The sequence below is a fragment of the Alternaria rosae genome (assembly GCF_020736505.1).
Source record: "Alternaria rosae strain MPI-PUGE-AT-0040 chromosome Unknown BKA58scaffold_12, whole genome shotgun sequence".
In the NCBI taxonomy this organism is placed as follows: domain Eukaryota; kingdom Fungi; phylum Ascomycota; class Dothideomycetes; order Pleosporales; family Pleosporaceae; genus Alternaria; species Alternaria rosae.
This window is the reverse complement of record NW_025763581.1, coordinates 303,347-319,765: the sequence shown is the minus strand read 5'-3', so window position 1 is coordinate 319,765 and position 16,419 is coordinate 303,347. Positions and strand designations below refer to the sequence as shown.

General features: G+C 52.3%; 8 protein-coding genes across 8 annotated transcripts; 3 read left to right on the top strand and 5 right to left on the bottom strand.

Moving 5' to 3' along the window:
- Window positions 1–150: 150 nt before the first annotated feature.
- On the bottom strand, window positions 151–1,841 carry BKA58DRAFT_324987 (uncharacterized protein; the record flags this gene model as incomplete). The annotated part of the gene is made up of 4 exons (XM_046167987.1): window positions 151–1,219; window positions 1,271–1,659; window positions 1,709–1,743; window positions 1,793–1,841. 4 exons carry the CDS (start codon window positions 1,839–1,841, stop codon window positions 151–153), a joined length of 1,542 nt encoding a protein of 513 aa, XP_046020516.1.
- Window positions 1,842–2,065: 224 nt separating this feature from the next.
- On the top strand, window positions 2,066–4,612 carry BKA58DRAFT_393968 (P-loop containing nucleoside triphosphate hydrolase protein). Its single transcript, XM_046171145.1, has one exon. It carries the CDS (start codon window positions 2,143–2,145, stop codon window positions 4,267–4,269), a length of 2,127 nt encoding a protein of 708 aa, XP_046020515.1. The 5' UTR covers window positions 2,066–2,142; the 3' UTR covers window positions 4,270–4,612.
- Window positions 4,613–6,374: 1,762 nt separating this feature from the next.
- Window positions 6,375–7,711, top strand: BKA58DRAFT_414910 (aspartic protease PEP1; the record flags this gene model as incomplete). Its single annotated transcript, XM_046172518.1, has 3 exons — window positions 6,375–6,444; window positions 6,497–6,779; window positions 6,841–7,711. 3 exons carry the CDS (start codon window positions 6,375–6,377, stop codon window positions 7,709–7,711), a joined length of 1,224 nt encoding a protein of 407 aa, XP_046020514.1.
- Window positions 7,712–7,969: 258 nt separating this feature from the next.
- Window positions 7,970–10,879, bottom strand: BKA58DRAFT_393964 (DNA repair and recombination protein RAD26). The gene has a single exon (XM_046171144.1). The coding sequence runs from the start codon at window positions 10,844–10,846 to the stop codon at window positions 8,162–8,164; it is 2,685 nt and encodes an 894-aa protein (XP_046020513.1). The 5' UTR covers window positions 10,847–10,879; the 3' UTR covers window positions 7,970–8,161.
- A 135-nt stretch (window positions 10,880–11,014) lies between these two features.
- Window positions 11,015–12,162, bottom strand: BKA58DRAFT_449814 (uncharacterized protein). Its single transcript, XM_046174324.1, has one exon. The coding sequence runs from the start codon at window positions 11,894–11,896 to the stop codon at window positions 11,291–11,293; it is 606 nt and encodes a 201-aa protein (XP_046020512.1). The 5' UTR covers window positions 11,897–12,162; the 3' UTR covers window positions 11,015–11,290.
- A 794-nt stretch (window positions 12,163–12,956) lies between these two features.
- Window positions 12,957–13,639, bottom strand: BKA58DRAFT_414884 (uncharacterized protein; the record flags this gene model as incomplete). The annotated part of the gene is made up of 3 exons (XM_046172516.1): window positions 12,957–12,995; window positions 13,072–13,269; window positions 13,325–13,639. 3 exons carry the CDS (start codon window positions 13,637–13,639, stop codon window positions 12,957–12,959), a joined length of 552 nt encoding a protein of 183 aa, XP_046020511.1.
- Window positions 13,640–13,849: 210 nt separating this feature from the next.
- BKA58DRAFT_414883 (uncharacterized protein) lies at window positions 13,850–14,560 on the top strand (the record flags this gene model as incomplete). The annotated part of the gene is made up of 4 exons (XM_046172515.1): window positions 13,850–13,901; window positions 13,979–14,031; window positions 14,086–14,382; window positions 14,438–14,560. The coding sequence occupies 4 exons, from the start codon at window positions 13,850–13,852 to the stop codon at window positions 14,558–14,560; spliced, it is 525 nt and encodes a 174-aa protein (XP_046020510.1).
- A 275-nt stretch (window positions 14,561–14,835) lies between these two features.
- On the bottom strand, window positions 14,836–15,665 carry BKA58DRAFT_444468 (uncharacterized protein; the record flags this gene model as incomplete). The annotated part of the gene is made up of 2 exons (XM_046174070.1): window positions 14,836–15,368; window positions 15,449–15,665. The coding sequence occupies 2 exons, from the start codon at window positions 15,663–15,665 to the stop codon at window positions 14,836–14,838; spliced, it is 750 nt and encodes a 249-aa protein (XP_046020509.1).
- Between the last annotated feature and the right edge of the window lie 754 nt (window positions 15,666–16,419).

Sequence of the window (16,419 nt, the reverse complement as noted above, 5' to 3'; positions counted from 1 at the left end):
CGGGCTTCAGTTAGTAGTTAGCATATACCATTCTCCGCGATTCTCTGTCATGCTCATAGTTGGGCGAACAGTAATCGTAATATTCAAATCACAAAAGCCGTTTGCGAGTCATGATCTAGCTCTTCTGCGGTGATGTTTTAGCGCTGTGTCTCAACTATCCTCCGGTTCCGCCCTCTTCGGCTTTCGATGCCTCGAGCTTCTTTTCCGCAGCAGTGTTCCTTTCTCAGGGTCGATGTCGGGTACGAGCAGCTTGTTGACTTCTCCTTTTGCTTGCATGACCTTCTTAGGCCAATCATAGCATATATCGATGCGTGACCTGGGTGCGAAGATTTCCAGAACGAGGTAGATAAGGTAGTCGACGACGACACAGATGCAGAAGAGCTTGCCTGCCCAGATGCCGCAACCGAAATACCTCTTCAGCCGCTCGATGAGAGCGAAGCTCTGCACGCCTGCGCGACCACGCGTGGCACTCCATGCGCCAGCTGCTCCTGCACCTTGGTAGAACTCGCTGTGACTGGTTACGCCGCTAATGCCGTCGTACACCCTCTCTGTTCGCTGCGCGATGTCGGTCCAAGAGTACATCTGCTTTACCTGGTTATGGAAAAGCTCGGTCCTGACTTTTCCAGCGCGCAACTTAGCGATGGCACGGCCTGTTGCTACGACTAGATCGTCTTCTTCGGGTGCTGCGAATTCTACCATGTGTGTCGGTAGCACTTCGGGAATACCTCCCACTCGAGTTGCAACAACGTAGAGCCCACAGGATGCAGCTTCCACAATGACGGTTCCGAATGCTTCTGTCAACGAAGGGCACAGGTAGATATGCCCCCGTACCATGACATCTCTGACCTCTTCATGACGGACTGGACCGATCATAAGAACCTTGTCTTGCAGGACATTTCGCTCAATCATTTGTTCAAGATCGATGGCTTTTGGTCCGTTGCCAGCGATGATGAAGCGTACATTTGGGTTCGCAGCAACGATGTGGGGTATAGCAGCGACTAGCAGGTCGGTGCCCTTGTTGTAGTACAGCCGTTGAATGACGATGACAGTGATAATCTCATCCGGACCCATTGGCTGTCGTGGACCAGGCGCCTTCTTTGTATTCGTAGAGTCGACCGAATCGTGGGAAAGAGGACGGAAGTTCTCCGCAACGACCGCGTTGGGTATGACAGACACCATGAGGGGGTCTAGCGAGGCTCGGAGGACGGTGTTCTCTTTGCTGATGTTTTTTAGCAGCTGCCAGCCCTAGAGAATACCAGCGAGGACCAACCAAGTATGACTGACACAAATAACATGATCCACATCGCTCAAGGTGAATTTGAGAAGCTTGTTCGTAAGTATACTTCCCGCATCCGCAAATCCAAAGAGACTGTGATCCGTGAAAACCGTCCTCAGCCCCATAGTCCTTGCATGCAAGATTGCCTCGTGGCACAGACTACTGAGACTGGCATGACCGTGTACGATGCCGATGTTTTCTCGGATGACGATGTTTCGGAATATAGGGAAGAAGGAGAATACGGTAGGGAAGGTGGTCTCGCGGTATATGACCCAGAAGGGAACATAGTAGACTTTTAGACCGTTGGTCAGGTAGCGAACGCCAGTCCGGCCGGCGTAGGCGTGTGTTATGACGATTACTTTGTGGCCGCGGTCGATTAGTTTCTGGGGGTGTTAGAGGTGGACACAGTGGGGCTCAGTGAAGGGCACCTACGCTGGACAGTTGATACATATGACTCTCGACTCCTCCTATGATTGATGAGTACTGCGCCGAGTCAAGACACGGCTAGGTACATACCGGGTTGAGGGTAGAAGTTGTCGCTGACCATGGCAATGTTGTACGGCATGATGGCGAATTGTGAGGACTGACACCTCGAGTCTGCTCAGAAGGATGCATCGCGCTCAAGCTTGGGCGCAATTGAAAGGTACCATTCGTGGGTGTATCTGGCGGGGAGAGCACCTGCGTCGTCGCGAACCCAGGGCCTCGGCGCGTCACCGTCGGCGTTTGGCGTGGCTGGAACTCCGACTAAATTTCCAGGGTCCATAGATTTTCTAAACTCACCATCCTGTCGTCGCAAACTATCGCAATCCCCTCAAGCTTCACTTTGAGCTGTTGCGACTCGAAAATTGCGCAGGATCCTTTATATCATGTTTCAAAGACGTTATGTGCCGCCCGCGGCTGCCGTCAAGAAGCAACCTTCACCTCCTCCCGCGCGCGCTGTCGCAAAGGCTTCCAGCCCTATCATTGCTACGAATGAAGAGGTCGCTGCCTCAAGTCCGGGGCATGTAGAAGCTAGCCCGGTATTGGAGGCCACAAAGACTATTAAGAAGCCGAAAAAGAGGAAGCGCGAAGCCGAAGCCGCCAAAGAGGAGGAGGATGAGATTTCGAAGAAGCATAAGAATGTCTTCTCCAAATTCGAGAAGGCTGCGAAGCTAGCTGAAGCCAAGAGTCAAAATGCTGAGGAGGAACCTGCGAAGGAACCACAAGAGGAGGGAGAGCTTCATGACCTCGAACCTATGCCGCAACCTGCACCAATTCCCGAGCCCGTCTACGAACCGACCTTCTCCACCCTTCCTACATGGCTCGCCCAGCCTACCACCGTTGAAGCGTCCAAGACAGTCCCGTTTGCCGAACTGGGTGTAGATCCTCAGTATGTCAAGAAGCTGGAAAAACAAGGCTTCAAGGACGCTTTAGCTGTACAGACAGCATTGCTACCTCTGCTACATCCTGGTTATGACCAACACTTGGGCGATATATGTGTGTCGGCAAAGACTGGCTCCGGAAAGACGCTGGCATATCTCCTTCCCATCATCGAAGCACTCAAAGACCGCGCCGTACCCGTCCTATCCGCCATCGTCGTAGTACCAAGTCGACAGCTCGTCAACCAAGCCCTGCAAGTCGCCGAGGAGCTGTGTGCTGGAACGAAGGTCAAAGTGGGAACAGCGTTGGGCAATGTCGCGTTTGCGACGGAGCAGAAGCAGCTCGTCAAGATGCGACCGCAATACGACCCAAGGAGAGCACAGGAGCTGCAGGAGAAGGCTTCTCGACAATATCAGAGAGGCTTCATGGAGCGAGGAGGTTTGTACGATGACTTGAGAGCCATGCCTCTTGATCACGTTCCACAATATGATTCGGGCGTGGATATTCTCATCTGCACTCCGGGTCGATTGGTTGAGCACATCGAGCACACGACAGGTTTCCTGCTGAACAGTGTGCGCTGGCTCGTCATCGACGAGGCTGACCAGCTCTTGAATCAAAATTTTCAGGGCTGGGCAACCGTGCTCATGGACGCCCTCCACGGTGAGACTCCCGTTGACTTCATGAACGCCCAAGAGCGGATACGAAAGCGCGAGCGCGACGCCAACTCCATCTGGTCCATGGCGTTACCTGCTCGAAGGCAACTTACCAAGGTCGTCCTTTCCGCGACAATGGAAAAGGACCTTACAAAGCTAGGCACACTCAAGCTGAAGCGACCGAAACTGGTTGTCGTGCAGGACGAGACTACGGAACTTCAACCATTGGAGACAGAAGAGAATGTGTTCGAGCTGCCGTCTACGCTGGAGGAGTTTGCAGTACATGTAGGCGATGGTTTGAACAAACCATTGCACCTGCTATACGTACTGCTCAACTACGTTTACCCGGGTACACTGGAATTGTCGAAGTCTTCCTCAGACTCTTCGGACTCTTCAGACTCAGACTCATCCTCAGACAGCGACTCTTCGTCTGATTCGGAAAGCCGCGCAATCATATCCCAGCAAACCGGCCGCGTCCTTATCTTCACCAAAAGCACAGAAAGCGCATCTCGTCTATCGCATCTCCTCAGCGCCCTCATGCCCCTATTCAAAACTCACATAAAAACCATGACCCGCGCCCTAACCGCAGACGCCTCCCGCAAACTCCTCAAATCCTTCAGTTCTGGCGCCACCAAAATCCTTATCGCATCTGACGCAGCGTCCCGCGGTTTGGATATCCCCGATATTACTCACGTTATCAACTACGATCTGCCTACCAGTATTACTAGTTATGTGCACCGTGTGGGCCGGACAGCGCGTGCGGGTAAGCCTGGAGAGGCGTGGACGATGTTTACGAAGACGGAGGCAGCGTGGTTTTTGAAGCAGGTGGCTAAGGGGGATAGTATCAAGAGGGGGAATAAGAAGGTGAAGCGCATGGAATGGAAGGAGAGTACTGTGACGGCGGAGGGGAGGAAGAAGGCGTATCGCGCGGCGCTCAAGCAGCTGGAGAGCGCTGTTACCGGTAACGCCGAGGCAGAATAGAATCTATGGCGGTTTCATGTTGTTGACCGCAACAAGTTGCTCGAAGCTAGGCCACAGCTGGGTGGTGAGGCGAAGAGGAAGAGGTGGAGGCCTCATGTTTGCCAGGCATTCTTTGGTGTATCCAGTGCCATTTTCAGCCGCCTCCTAAAGTGCTTCCACCGGCAACGCCGAGGCAGAATAGAGTCGCAAAGAGAGGGATGCGCCTTTGACACTGATGGAGGCTTGGTCTTGATCTGCGGCGAAATACGCCTGTTGTTGACCGCAGGCAAGTTTGCTTCAAAGATAAGCTAGCTGCAACTTTTGCTCTTTTCCAGATACCCAATCCACAGCTAGTATCGGAGAATTTCTGTGCCTGCGTGTACCAAGCTTCCTCAAGCAGCTTGGCTTTGCTTGATACCATCCTTCACGATCGACAGATGGCGTGGAGTGACAGTACGCCAGCGATGAGTTTGCGTCGCAATTGGCAGGTGAAAAGAAACCTTAAGCATGCGACTATCGGTATAACAGTGTATATCCAACGTTGATAGGGCATGAACAACATTCCGCAATCCAGCCTGGGGGAGCGCCAACTCGCAAAGTGGAGGGCTAAGCATTCTCCTCGGCATGCGTGACCAAGCTTGATGGTGCTTGATACCATCCTCCTCCGCGGTGTAGTGTGCTTGGAATGTTGCGGATCACGTCCTGAATTGGCAGGTTGGAAGCGCAAGCGGCCTTGTGATGCGCAATTGGCCGAGCTCGAGATTCGCGATTTGTGTGGACAAAAGTGCCCCATGAGTATGATTGGTTGTGGGCCGTGTCTTTGCGACATGAAAGGGTTAGTTAGGCCAGGCGGGAAGGTCCACTAGGGCCGGGCCAACATTCAACCTCTCCAGGTGCCGTCTGCAGACGCCCGCCCTTCAACCACACCACCATCGCCACCTACCTAATGCAGTCCGCCGCCGCTCTTATCGCGTTGTTTGCTAAGATGCCATGTTAATTAATCATGCGTTAACAGCTACCGATCGGCTGGACGACTCGGCGAGTTTCTGGAGTCTTGCGATCGGGCGGAAGGGCAGATGTGACTGCGCTGTTCGCCGGCAGTTGGCCTGCTGATCGCGAGCTATCCGTGGTACTACGGCACGTTTGCATGTGACTATCGATACCAAAGCATATGTCACGAGGCGAACAATAGCCATGCAGCCACGGTGTTGGAGCATGGACACATGTTGACGACATTGACGGATGCCCACGATTGCATGACCAACACATCTCCCAGCCGTGTTTCAAACGGCTGTGGCTGTGGCTGTTCCGCTCCCTGCAGCATGATAGCGCCAAGTGTGAAAGTGGCATGCTTGGTAGCGCGCTTCGAAGCTTGACTGGCAGGCACACGCACTACACAACACTGGGGAAGCACTAACCCGCCCCTTAGCGAACAAGGGACGCTATACTATGGCAACTTTCATTCCAACTGTCACCAATAGCCATCAAGTTTCGGTACAGGACTATTAACTCGCCACGAGAATCGAAACATACCTCGGTCCCGCCGTTGCTACGCCTGCGGCCTCACAGCCTGCAATTACACAATGTAGTACTACGGACACGCCGCCACGCATTCGGTCCTACACTTGCGCAAGATGGTTACTTCAGTCGCAATGTCCGATCTACCAGGGCCATCGCCTATCCCAGGCGCCCATCTGCCAACGCCCGGCTCCGCATGCACTTGCGTGACCGACGCCAAGTCTCAATGTAGCAGGTAAATGTATGAAACGCGGCGCCACCGCTTCGCGAGCATGATCGACCTGCCAAGATAGGACTCGTTACCATGAGTGGTTGCGGGATCTAATTTCAATGTTGATCGTTTACCCCACTATGATCCTATACTACGCCTACGATGCCAATAGAGGGCGGCGTAGACAGATCGAACAGGGTAACGAGCACATCATCGTCATGGACAAGACTTTATGCCGCGCTTTGTTGGCATTGCTTGGTATAAAGCCAAGGCATCTCCTCGTCTCTATTGCTTCTGTACCGGCTTCGTCTTCTCTTTAAGCCTCTCATATAGGCTTCAGCTACCACTGGCCTTTCACCCCTCGCTCTTCTGCCGTATCAGATAGTCCATCGTTATCATGCCTTCTTTCGCCCACCTCACGGCGGCGCTCGCTTTTGCTAGCACTGTCGCTGCCACTCCTGTTCTGCGTATGTCAAACACTGCCTCGATGAGAAGCTCCAACCTAACACGTGATTACAGACAAGGGAAACTCTTTCTCGGTCGAGCAAGTTCCTCGCTCTACCTACCTGAAGAACGGACCCGAGCAGAAGATCAAGGCCCTCCGCAAGCACGGCAAGGCTGTTCCTCAAAGCCTCGTTGAGGCTGCACAGAACAGGGCTAGCAACACTGTTGTCGCCGCTGCTGCTGCCAGTGGATCAGTGCCTGCCGCTCCCAATGACGCATATGACTCGGCATACCTGAGCCCGGTCACCATTGGCAGCACCACTGTTCACCTTGACTTCGACACCGGAAGCGCTGACCTGTAAGTCACGATGGGGCGAAGTGCCTATCCTTATCTAAGACCCACATCTAATAAACCACAGGTGGGTCTTCTCGTCTCTCCAAGCCAGCTCCCAGACTGCCGGCCACGACTACTACAAAGTCGACGCCTCCAAAGTAAAGAGCGGCTACTCCTGGAAGATCTCCTACGGCGATGGCTCTGGTGCCTCCGGTAAGGTCTACGCCGACAAGGTCACCGTCGGCGGTGTAACAGCCACGACGCAAGCCGTAGAGGCCGCCACCTCCGTCTCCGCGCAGTTCTCGCAAGACACTGACACGGACGGTCTGCTCGGCCTGGCCATGTCCACCATCAACACGGTGCAACCCCAGCAACAGAAGACCTTCTTCGACACCGTCAAGTCGCAGCTCGCGTCGCCTCTCTTCGCCGTCCAACTCAAGTACCACGCCGCCGGCACCTACGACTTCGGCTACATTGACAAGAGCAAGTACACCGGCCCCATCACCTACATCAACGCGGACGACTCCCAAGGTTTCTGGGGCTTCAGCGCCTCCGCCTACAGCGTCGGTACCACCACCACCACCAAGACCGTCTCCGGTATCCTCGACACCGGCACAACCCTCATCTACACTGACCCCGCCATCGTCAAGGCCTACTACGCTAAGGTCAGCGGAGCCAAGAACGATGCTACCCAGGGCGGTTACATCTTCCCCTGCTCGGCTACCCCCCCTGATTTCTCCATCACCGTTGGTGGCGTTAAGCAGACTGTCCCCGGTAAATACGTCAACTACGCCCCTCTTGATGATGGTACTGGTGCTTGCTTCGGTGGTATCCAGACTGATGATGGCATTGGCTTCAGCATCTTCGGTGACATCTTCCTTAAGAGCAAGTACATTGTTCACGAGATGGGTAGCTCTGGTCCTAGACTGGGTTTCGCGCAGCAGGCTGGTATCTAGATCGACATTGTGTCGAGGATTAGTTACGATGGAGAAAAGGGGGCGGAGGAGATACCATGGAGTCGCTGAGATATGCGGCCGTGCCTTTGTGGGCTGGTAGTCCAGTGTTTTATTTTCTGCATAGTAAATATTATCGTGTTGTTATTCACAAGCTCAATCCCGTGCAATGTTCGTGCTGAGCTTAGAAAATCTTGCATTCGCCTTTCATATTTGGGTTCAAAATGTTAGCGTAGAAAAGCACGTATTATATGCCTTGCATTTTCTTGTGTAAAAGATTGGAACGCGTTCTTTGATTGCAGCGGCAGCCTCTAAGCATTACGACACGTAAACTCTACAGCCAGTGACCATGGATTACCCAGCCACGATAACTTGCTCCAAGACTCCAACGCTATGCATATACGGTCTACTGAAATGCTTGAACTCTCTCCTTCATACCACGTAAAACCCCGCTCAAGACGTCGACTTGGTAAGCAGAAAACCGACATTACACTCCGACTCCTTCAGCACATCAAGAAACACATCGTCATCCACCGCCACCGCCATATCGTCCACAACCCCATCATCTTCATTCTCTTCTCCCTCCTTCTTCGCCATGCCCTTGAGGATCTTAGCATCGATATGTCGGTACTCCATCAACATCCTCAATTTGGGTAGCTTCGCCGCACGTCTAGCCTTAATCTTGGCTTCTTGCTCTTCGATGTTGACCTCACTTGCTTTCTTGAGAGTGGGGTAGGGGTCTTCGTCCGAGTCTTCGATGTCGTCGTTGGGCATTTCTGCTCCTTCTTCCTCAGCTTCGAGCTTGACTTCTGGTGAGCCCTTGCAATCACACGTGCAGCCGAGGATGTCGTGGGTCTGACAGCCTTCACGCTCGTCGAGACGGAAAAGGTCGCGGAGTTCTTCCTGTGAAAAAGAGGATGCGGAAGCTTTGTTGTCTACGACGGCGTTTGCGAGTCCCATTTTCATGACTTGGCGCTGGTAGATCTTCTCATCTAGGCCGCCTTGAATGAGAAATCTGTATACCTTGCATGGCAGCTTTTGACCGTCACGGTGGATACGTGCCATCGCTTGTAAATCGGTAGCGGGGTTCCAGTCGATGTCAAAGAGTACAATACGCGATGCACCGATCAGGTTAAGACCAACTCCTCCAGATTTCGCAGATAGTAGGAAGGCGAAAGAAGCGGTCTTCGGAGTCTTGTTGAACTTCTCCACGAGTGCTTGGCGTTTGTTGGCTGGTGTGCTGCCATCAAGACGGAGGTAGGTGTATGACAACGACACCAAGAGTCGCTCGATCATGTCTAATGTGGTAGTGTAGTTCGAAACGATGACGATCTTCTCTTCAGTGGTAGTGTAGATCCGATGAACCAGGCTGTCGAGCAGTCGCAGCTTCGCACTCGAAGCACTTGAGCTGAGGATCTTGGGCGGTATCAGTGGCAGAAGCGATTGGAGCATCTCAGATGGCGTGTCGTCATTATCTTTCGATGATTTGAGCAACGAAGGGCTGTTGCAGACCTTCTTCAGCACGTTGATGAGCTGTAGCGCAATGTCTGTACTTCCCAACGCTATTCTGAATGTTGGTGAGCCCAGTATGGCGCGATAAGCCTCTGCTTGTCCTTTGGTCGGCCTGCAGAAGACAATATGCTCAGTCTTCGGTGGGAGGTACTTTGCAAGCACTTCTGCTGTACGGCGAATCATGAATTGACTGGTGAGGGATACGAGCTCCTTCCATCGTGCCTCGCCCTTTTCGAGCTCTGCTTCACTTGCATCTGGCTGACGGCTGCGCACGATGGGCACTTCGAAGGAACGCTTGAAGGCTGATCGTTGCCCCAGTAGGCCAGGATTGACGAAGTCAATGGCAGTGAAGAATTCGCCCAGGTCGTTCTGCAGTGGCGTGCCCGATAAGATGATCCGCCGCTCGGTATTGAGAGACTGGATCGCCTGCATGGCCTTGTTGTTAGCAGTTTTCAGCCTGTGGCCCTCATCTGCAATGACAATATCGACAGTCCCTTGCTTCAGTTCCTCTTGCATAACACGCAGCATCTCGTATCCGACGATCATGATGTTGTAGGCTTTGCCCTTTGTGAAGTTGGCAATCTTCTTGTTCTTCGCGTCGAGCACATAGACGCCAATCCTCTCGTTGCCCAGCCATTTCCGAAACTCGCGCTTCCAGTTATCGACCAGGCCGGCGGGGCATACGATGAGGGCTTTCTTGATGACCGGCGAGGCACTGTGTATCGGGTTCTGCTTCATCAGTGTCCAGAGCAGTGTGATTGTTTGCAGTGTCTTTCCCAGACCCATCTCGTCCGCCATAATTGCGCCTTCGCCCTCGCATCGCATGCCCATTACACACTCGTATAGAAATTGCACACCCTCACGTTGATGTTCGCGGAGATGCTTGCTGAGGACCGGGTCAACGACGACATCGACTATCTGCTTGTCTTTCGGGCATGAGTTCGGCCGTTTCATGACAAGGGCGTTCGGTGCGTTCAGATCGTGGCGTGGCTGAGGGATCGATGGGTTTCGTTGAGGCATGACGGTATTTGACAATAGAGGCGCCTTGAACTGCTGCTTGCGCTGAGCTGATGGTTTGTATTCGGGTAAATCCCCCCCATCATCACCAACATCTTTTCTCTTGTTTGCTTTCGACTTGGCCGACGAGAGAGGCTTGTATCCTGGTTCGGCACGTTTCGACTGATCTACAGGCGCAGCTGCAGCCGTCCCCAGGGTCATGCGCCCAGCGAGGTAATCCGCCTTATCAATAGACGCTTCAACTTCTAGCTCCTTGCCACCGATGGATAGTGCTGAGCCTGGCAGCAGCGGTCGAGTGCATGCTCCTTTGCCCAATTCTTTTCCTGTTTCGCTATCTGTGAGCGTGGCATAGCCACCTGTCACAGCAAGCACCCCATCACCGTCCCATGTCTTATTCTTCTTAGTCGTGTATTTCCGCCATAACACCGTATAGTAGTTTCCTTCGAGACCCGGGGGCAGGAATTGGGCCGGAGCGGGGGCGTTCAGCGTGTTAAGCGGTTGGCGATTGCCAGCGGAAAGCGCGTTAGACGAGATTCTAGGTTTCTTCTTCAATGGCTCGCCAGTCTCGGAGCGAGGGCGAGCGAGGGTAAGAGGCCGGAAAGGCTTCATGGGTTCAGGTGCTGGGGGTCGAGGGCATGCAGTAGGGTAGGAAAGTGTATGGCGTTGTTGGTGGCAAGCGCGACGCGCCTTCCCAAGTTGGGTAAATTGCGGCGCGCTGTCACATGATCTTTGATACTCTAATTCCTGGCAAGATCACGTACACTGTTCAGGATGTCTGCACATGAACACATGTAATCTATCTGGCTTCCGCAATAGTTCCCCAAGGCCTGTACATATTCAACATTTTTTCCGAAATCTACCTGCCTGCAAACCGGGAGCGAACCAGCGGCACACCAAACCACTCTTATTACACAAACTACGATGTACAGCTGTACCGAAGCTACGTGTAGTTGAAATACTCGTATCTAAATATAACCTACTCCTACATAGTAATGATTTTGTGCATGGTGTTCAGAAGCGTAGGACTGATCCCCATGGTCGCAGAGCAAGCTTCTAGTCGTTGTCGTAGCCGAAATTGCATTGCCTTCCGAAACAGGATGTATTCCTTCTCGCCTTTTGCAGCCAGAACATGCTTGTGGATGAAATCATTCCACGTTGCTGTGTTGTTATACGAGGAAGAACAAGGCGGTTGCGAGATATTGTCCCCAGGTTGGCTCTGATATGTTGTCTTTCCGAACCGCGCGCTGGGTTGGATAACATCTCCTCGTGATCCTCTGAGGTGGACGACCAGAAACGGAGGGTTGAAGGACAGGATTGGTCTTCTTCACAGTTCTGGGACGTGCAGCCTTGACAATAGACTTGTCTGCAATCCTTGTATCCATCGTAGTCTTGTAGATCTGCGGTAAAGCCCGTGTAGGTGTTGTCTTGTCTACCAAATTCGCTACAGATTTCTTGCTCAGAGCTGATGCATGTCGAAGCCGCACCTGGCCCATTCGTTATATGTTGCATGATGGACGGTACCAGAATCGAGTCGCCATTATTCGTCCCACGCCACCAACTGCGTTTCCAAACTTCGTCTTCATGGCTGTAGTCAGTCAGGTGGCCGGTCGTGCGCATTACCCAATCGACGAGTGCCTGACGAAAACAAAGAAGTGGCATATCGAGAAGCTTGCGATGGAAGTTTCGAGATGTATGTCGAGATAGACGGAATCTCAGTCGTTGTTGGGTACGCTTGCATGTGGAAGGTGCTGTGCCACGTCTTGTCTAGTCTGTATGCGGCAATCCCTTGTGTCTCAACGTAATGAGCTCCGCGGAGTGTGAAGGTATTCGAGATCGCCTTTTTTTCTTCCAGGTTGTGATAAAACCTCCACTAGGTGTACATTGAGGGTGAGAGTAGGACATATTGATGTCAGACTTGGATTATGCGAAACTACTACATCGTGCGTAAATTCTTGAATACGCGAAGCCCGTGATTTTCTTGCAAAGTTTTGTGGTTCTCGTTTGGATCGTACTGGAGCGGAGAGAGGCAGCAGAGACTACCCTTGGGGCGATCAGGCCAACACAAGAACCTGTAGCGATACCGGGCGATTATTTTAAGATGAGAACAGAAATTCCTTGGTCGATCTACAATGCCTATTATGGAGCAGATACTGACGGTCTGGCCTTCAGACTTGTGGAAACAGTAGTCGATTTCCGTAAAGATGAAACTTGGCCCCTTGGATTTGACTTCGTCAATGCATATCGGATGCGGCTGCTATAAAGCCCGTGATCGAGCCGCAAGCCGCAGACGCGGGGAATTTGTTTGGGTATAATGAAGTATATTGGCATGCCTCTTGTTCTTGTCCACAGTGGATAACGAAGCCGAGTGGGGCGACCGCCAGATCCCCAGACTATCGGAACGATGCGTGTCGATATTTGAAGTAATGTAGATTAGAGGGAAGGTGTGAGGAGCAGAATCAAGGTTGAAGTGAAAGTAAAGGTGGTCACATTTGGCGGATTGGAAGGGCGCCCGCGCCGCAGGCCGCATTTGGTACCCGATGGACGCCACATTCAACGCTAAGGGGTCTGAGATGCATTATGAGGACAGAATCAGCAATGTGAATAAATGAAATGGTCTGCTTTGGTCTTCGAAGTGTTTTCGTCACGTCCAAAGGGCCTGGTCAAACCTATGACATCTAGGCGCAGGTACGACTGAGTAGAAAGCTACAAATCATCGCATTCAATCTTGCGCAGCACTTGAGAACTCTGCTTCGTAATACTAGAAGATTGTTAGCATTCGTTCCAACACGACAAACATGTGTTCGGCGCCGGACTTTCAAAAAGGCCACACATACCTCCGTAACATTCTTTGCCAACTTGGTATCCCTCAACTTGGATTTTGCATTCGGTATCGTCCAGTTGTTGACTCCCCACCACCATCTCCGTATCCGCGCACCAACGCCATGCCCGCTGAACTTGGCCGATCGGTTCCAATGTCGCCAGCCATTGAGTAGGAGAGTCCATAGCACACCTTGCGCGAAGCACATGAAGACCTATGCCGCTGGTTAGCGATAATCCCCTATGTATTCCATTCCTGTCTCTTTGTACCTGGTCCCGTAATGTGATCCATGCTACGCCCTGCCATCCCTCTGCTTGCTCGATGCTCTTTAGGTAACTCTGTTCGAACCGAAGGTCTGGTAGTGGGGGCATCGTCTTCTGTCGCGGTACCGGATCTAATACGCTGACTGGGATCTCATCTTCGCCAACTTCCGAGCTATCGGGGTCTGGGTGTTCATTGAGGGTAACGGGCTGCTTCTGGGATGCGGCAGTCGATGGGTTCAGGTCATGGCGTACGGATGGATGTCGGTTGATGGATGCGCCCTGTAGCACTGAGCCAACTTCGGTGGGTATATCTGAGTCCATTGTGTCTGAATTAACGCCGCAACGTGAAGCTCGAGTAGAGTGCTGAAAGTAGATGCGCGGGAGTGAAGGTGGAGTCTTGGCGGTTGACGTCGGGGCGCGGTGCCTGCCTTTAGCGTGGTTGGACCCTAGCGGCGGCGACCAGCAGCCCCACGACATCGAGACACGACAATATCCTCCACCTTCAATTCTTACCCCAGATAAATCGCCAGAATGGGTAACCAACAGTCCGGGCTGCTCGACAACATAGCCTCCGGGTCCAACTGTACGTAAGCGGCGAAAGAGAAGGCATACGAGAAGGGGCGCCTGCGGGGCTGAGGATAGCTTGCTAACAGCATGTAGTTGACCGCGAGGAGGTTGACCGCCTAAGGAAACGGTTTATGAAGCTGGACAAGGTGCGCGATCAGCACCAAATGCAAATACCTGAATGCTTGGCTGACTTAGTCCAGGACAACTCTGGTACCATCGAGCGCGACGAATTCCTAGCCCTCCCTCAAATTTCCTCGAACCCTCTCGCAACACGCATGATCGCCATCTTCGACGAAGATGGTGGCGGCGACGTCGATTTTCAAGAGTTCGTCTCCGGTCTCTCAGCTTTCAGTAGCAAGGGCAACAAGGAGGAGAAGCTGCGATTCGCATTCCGCGTATACGATATTGACCGAGACGGCTACATCAGCAATGGCGAGCTCTTCATAGTACTGAAGATGATGGTTGGAAGTAACCTGAAGGACCAACAGTTGCAACAGGTGCGTACAATACAAATAGGGCGCCATATGACGGAGACGTCTAACAAACATATAGATTGTCGACAAGACCATCATGGAGGCCGATCTGGACCGCGACGGCAAGATCAGTTTCGAGGAGTTCACAAAGATGGTCGAGAACACCGACGTTTCTATGAGCATGACCCTGGACCAGTTCTAAGCGCTTTTTCTATTACGAATGCGACGGCATCTCCAGGCACGAGGGTTTCCTTGGCGAGGCGTTCATGGTGTTGCGGGCACACTCGGGAACGGGCTCGACAGTATTCGATATTCCTCAATTCAGACCCGACATCTTTGGTCAATTCTGTTGCACACATTGAAATGCTGACGCGATTCGCATAACCATTCAACACGAATCGCATTCAAATATAGCAATTCGGAGCTAACAAGAACAGCTGTTCGCATTTACAAATAGGATCACTTCTTGTCGTCATTCTACAAAAACCTCTTCCCTATATATCCCATCCCCGAAACCAGACTAAACCCCGGCATCCCACACGCTGCATATACCACAATAACAAAGTGAATACCAGCCGCAATACACAACCCCGCACCCTCCCAGCTGCCAGCTTCGATGTTCACTTCGCCCTCTCCACCACCAACCGCATGATGTCCCAACAAAATTCCTATCTCATGCAACGCCTTCGCACTAGACATCGCACACAGCGCGCCCGCAACGCCCAACGCCGCACTAACCCCGAGAAGAAACTTCGAAGCCTTCTCGTTCCGGCCGCCTCGTTCGCGGAAGATGGAATAGTAGATCAAAGAGATAAGGAAGAGTGATGAGGCGATCGCGGGAAGAGGATATAAAGAGGATTTCTGGAGTGCCAGGGCCGAAGCAAGAACAGGGTGCGACATTGGTATGCTGGAAAGACCTGGTGGTGTGTCGCCTGGGAAGCATTCCAAAGGCGCTGGTGTGGGGCTATCGCTGGGCACTGTGTCGTTCGGTGGGAAGGATGCGCAGAGGCCTGTTATAGTATCAGTAACCTCAAACCTAAATGCGACACTGATACCAACACGCAGGATGGTAGTCAAGGCAGATACATACCGAAATACCCTATCCGCACTGCAACGGGTGGCTGTCCAGCAGTCCCATTCTGCGATATCATAACCCAATACAGACTCTCGATGCCAGCGCCTGTGCTTATGCAGCCGAGGAGCACGAAGAGGTAAATAATCAGGGAGATGAGGGTGAAGATGCAGACGAAGAAGGTTTTGTTCAGGATCCGGTTCTTGAGGAAGCTTGCTACGAGGAAGGGGAGCATGCTGACTGTGGTAGTGATGTGTGCGTGCTGGGTAAGGTATGGAGACTAAATGGGGGCTAGAAGGAGATGATGCTATTAGATAGTATTTATTGCCGGAGAAGATATCTTGTTTCGGTGCTGGTGTGGCTTCAAGAGGCTGGTGTGAACTTTTTGGCTATGTGATTTGGGTATCTTGAAGGGGTGAGGGTTGTAACATGTTAGAGGTGCAAGGCCCGAGTGAATGGCTGACATGTATCAGCGAGAGTCTTTCAGTGTCTGGCTTAAGGTATAGATGCACTCATTTCAGCAGACCATAACACTGTTGCGAGTGTACGATTTTGGGTGGGTGTTAGTCGACTACGTTCTGTCGCGAGCCCTGACACCAAAGCACTCTTTCTCCTTCGCATATAATGCGCACTAATTGGAAGACTTCATCTGAGAGCATGAGAGACTGCATTGCGGGAAAAAAAACATTTGGAAGAAGACGAATCTTCGTGGTGGGGGAAGTGTATGGATGCTACGAGCGGAATCTGTGGACATACGCAATTGAGCGTATTTCAGGACAAATAATCGCGCTTCAGGACGAAAAATATGGTACCGGACGAACAACGTTTGTCAGCGAAAACAAGATGTATGTAGGTACTCGGCTGAATAATTGAAGGGGGTTTAACCTTGAAGTTTCCAGTTTACGGGGCAATCATCGGCGTATGGCCGCTCAAACAGGCTTAGTCTAGCCCATATATAGTTAGCGCAGATGCGCCACCCATCTCTCGAG

What these genes read in the sequence shown, in the direction of transcription:
- BKA58DRAFT_393964 (XM_046171144.1), bottom strand. Translation starts at nt 10,846, where the DNA reads ATGAAGCCTTTCCGGCCTCTTACCCTCGCTCGCCCTCGCTCCGAGACT.
- BKA58DRAFT_449814 (XM_046174324.1), bottom strand. Translation starts at nt 11,896, where the DNA reads ATGCCACTTCTTTGTTTTCGTCAGGCACTCGTCGATTGGGTAATGCGC.
- BKA58DRAFT_393968 (XM_046171145.1), top strand. Translation starts at nt 2,143, where the DNA reads ATGTTTCAAAGACGTTATGTGCCGCCCGCGGCTGCCGTCAAGAAGCAA.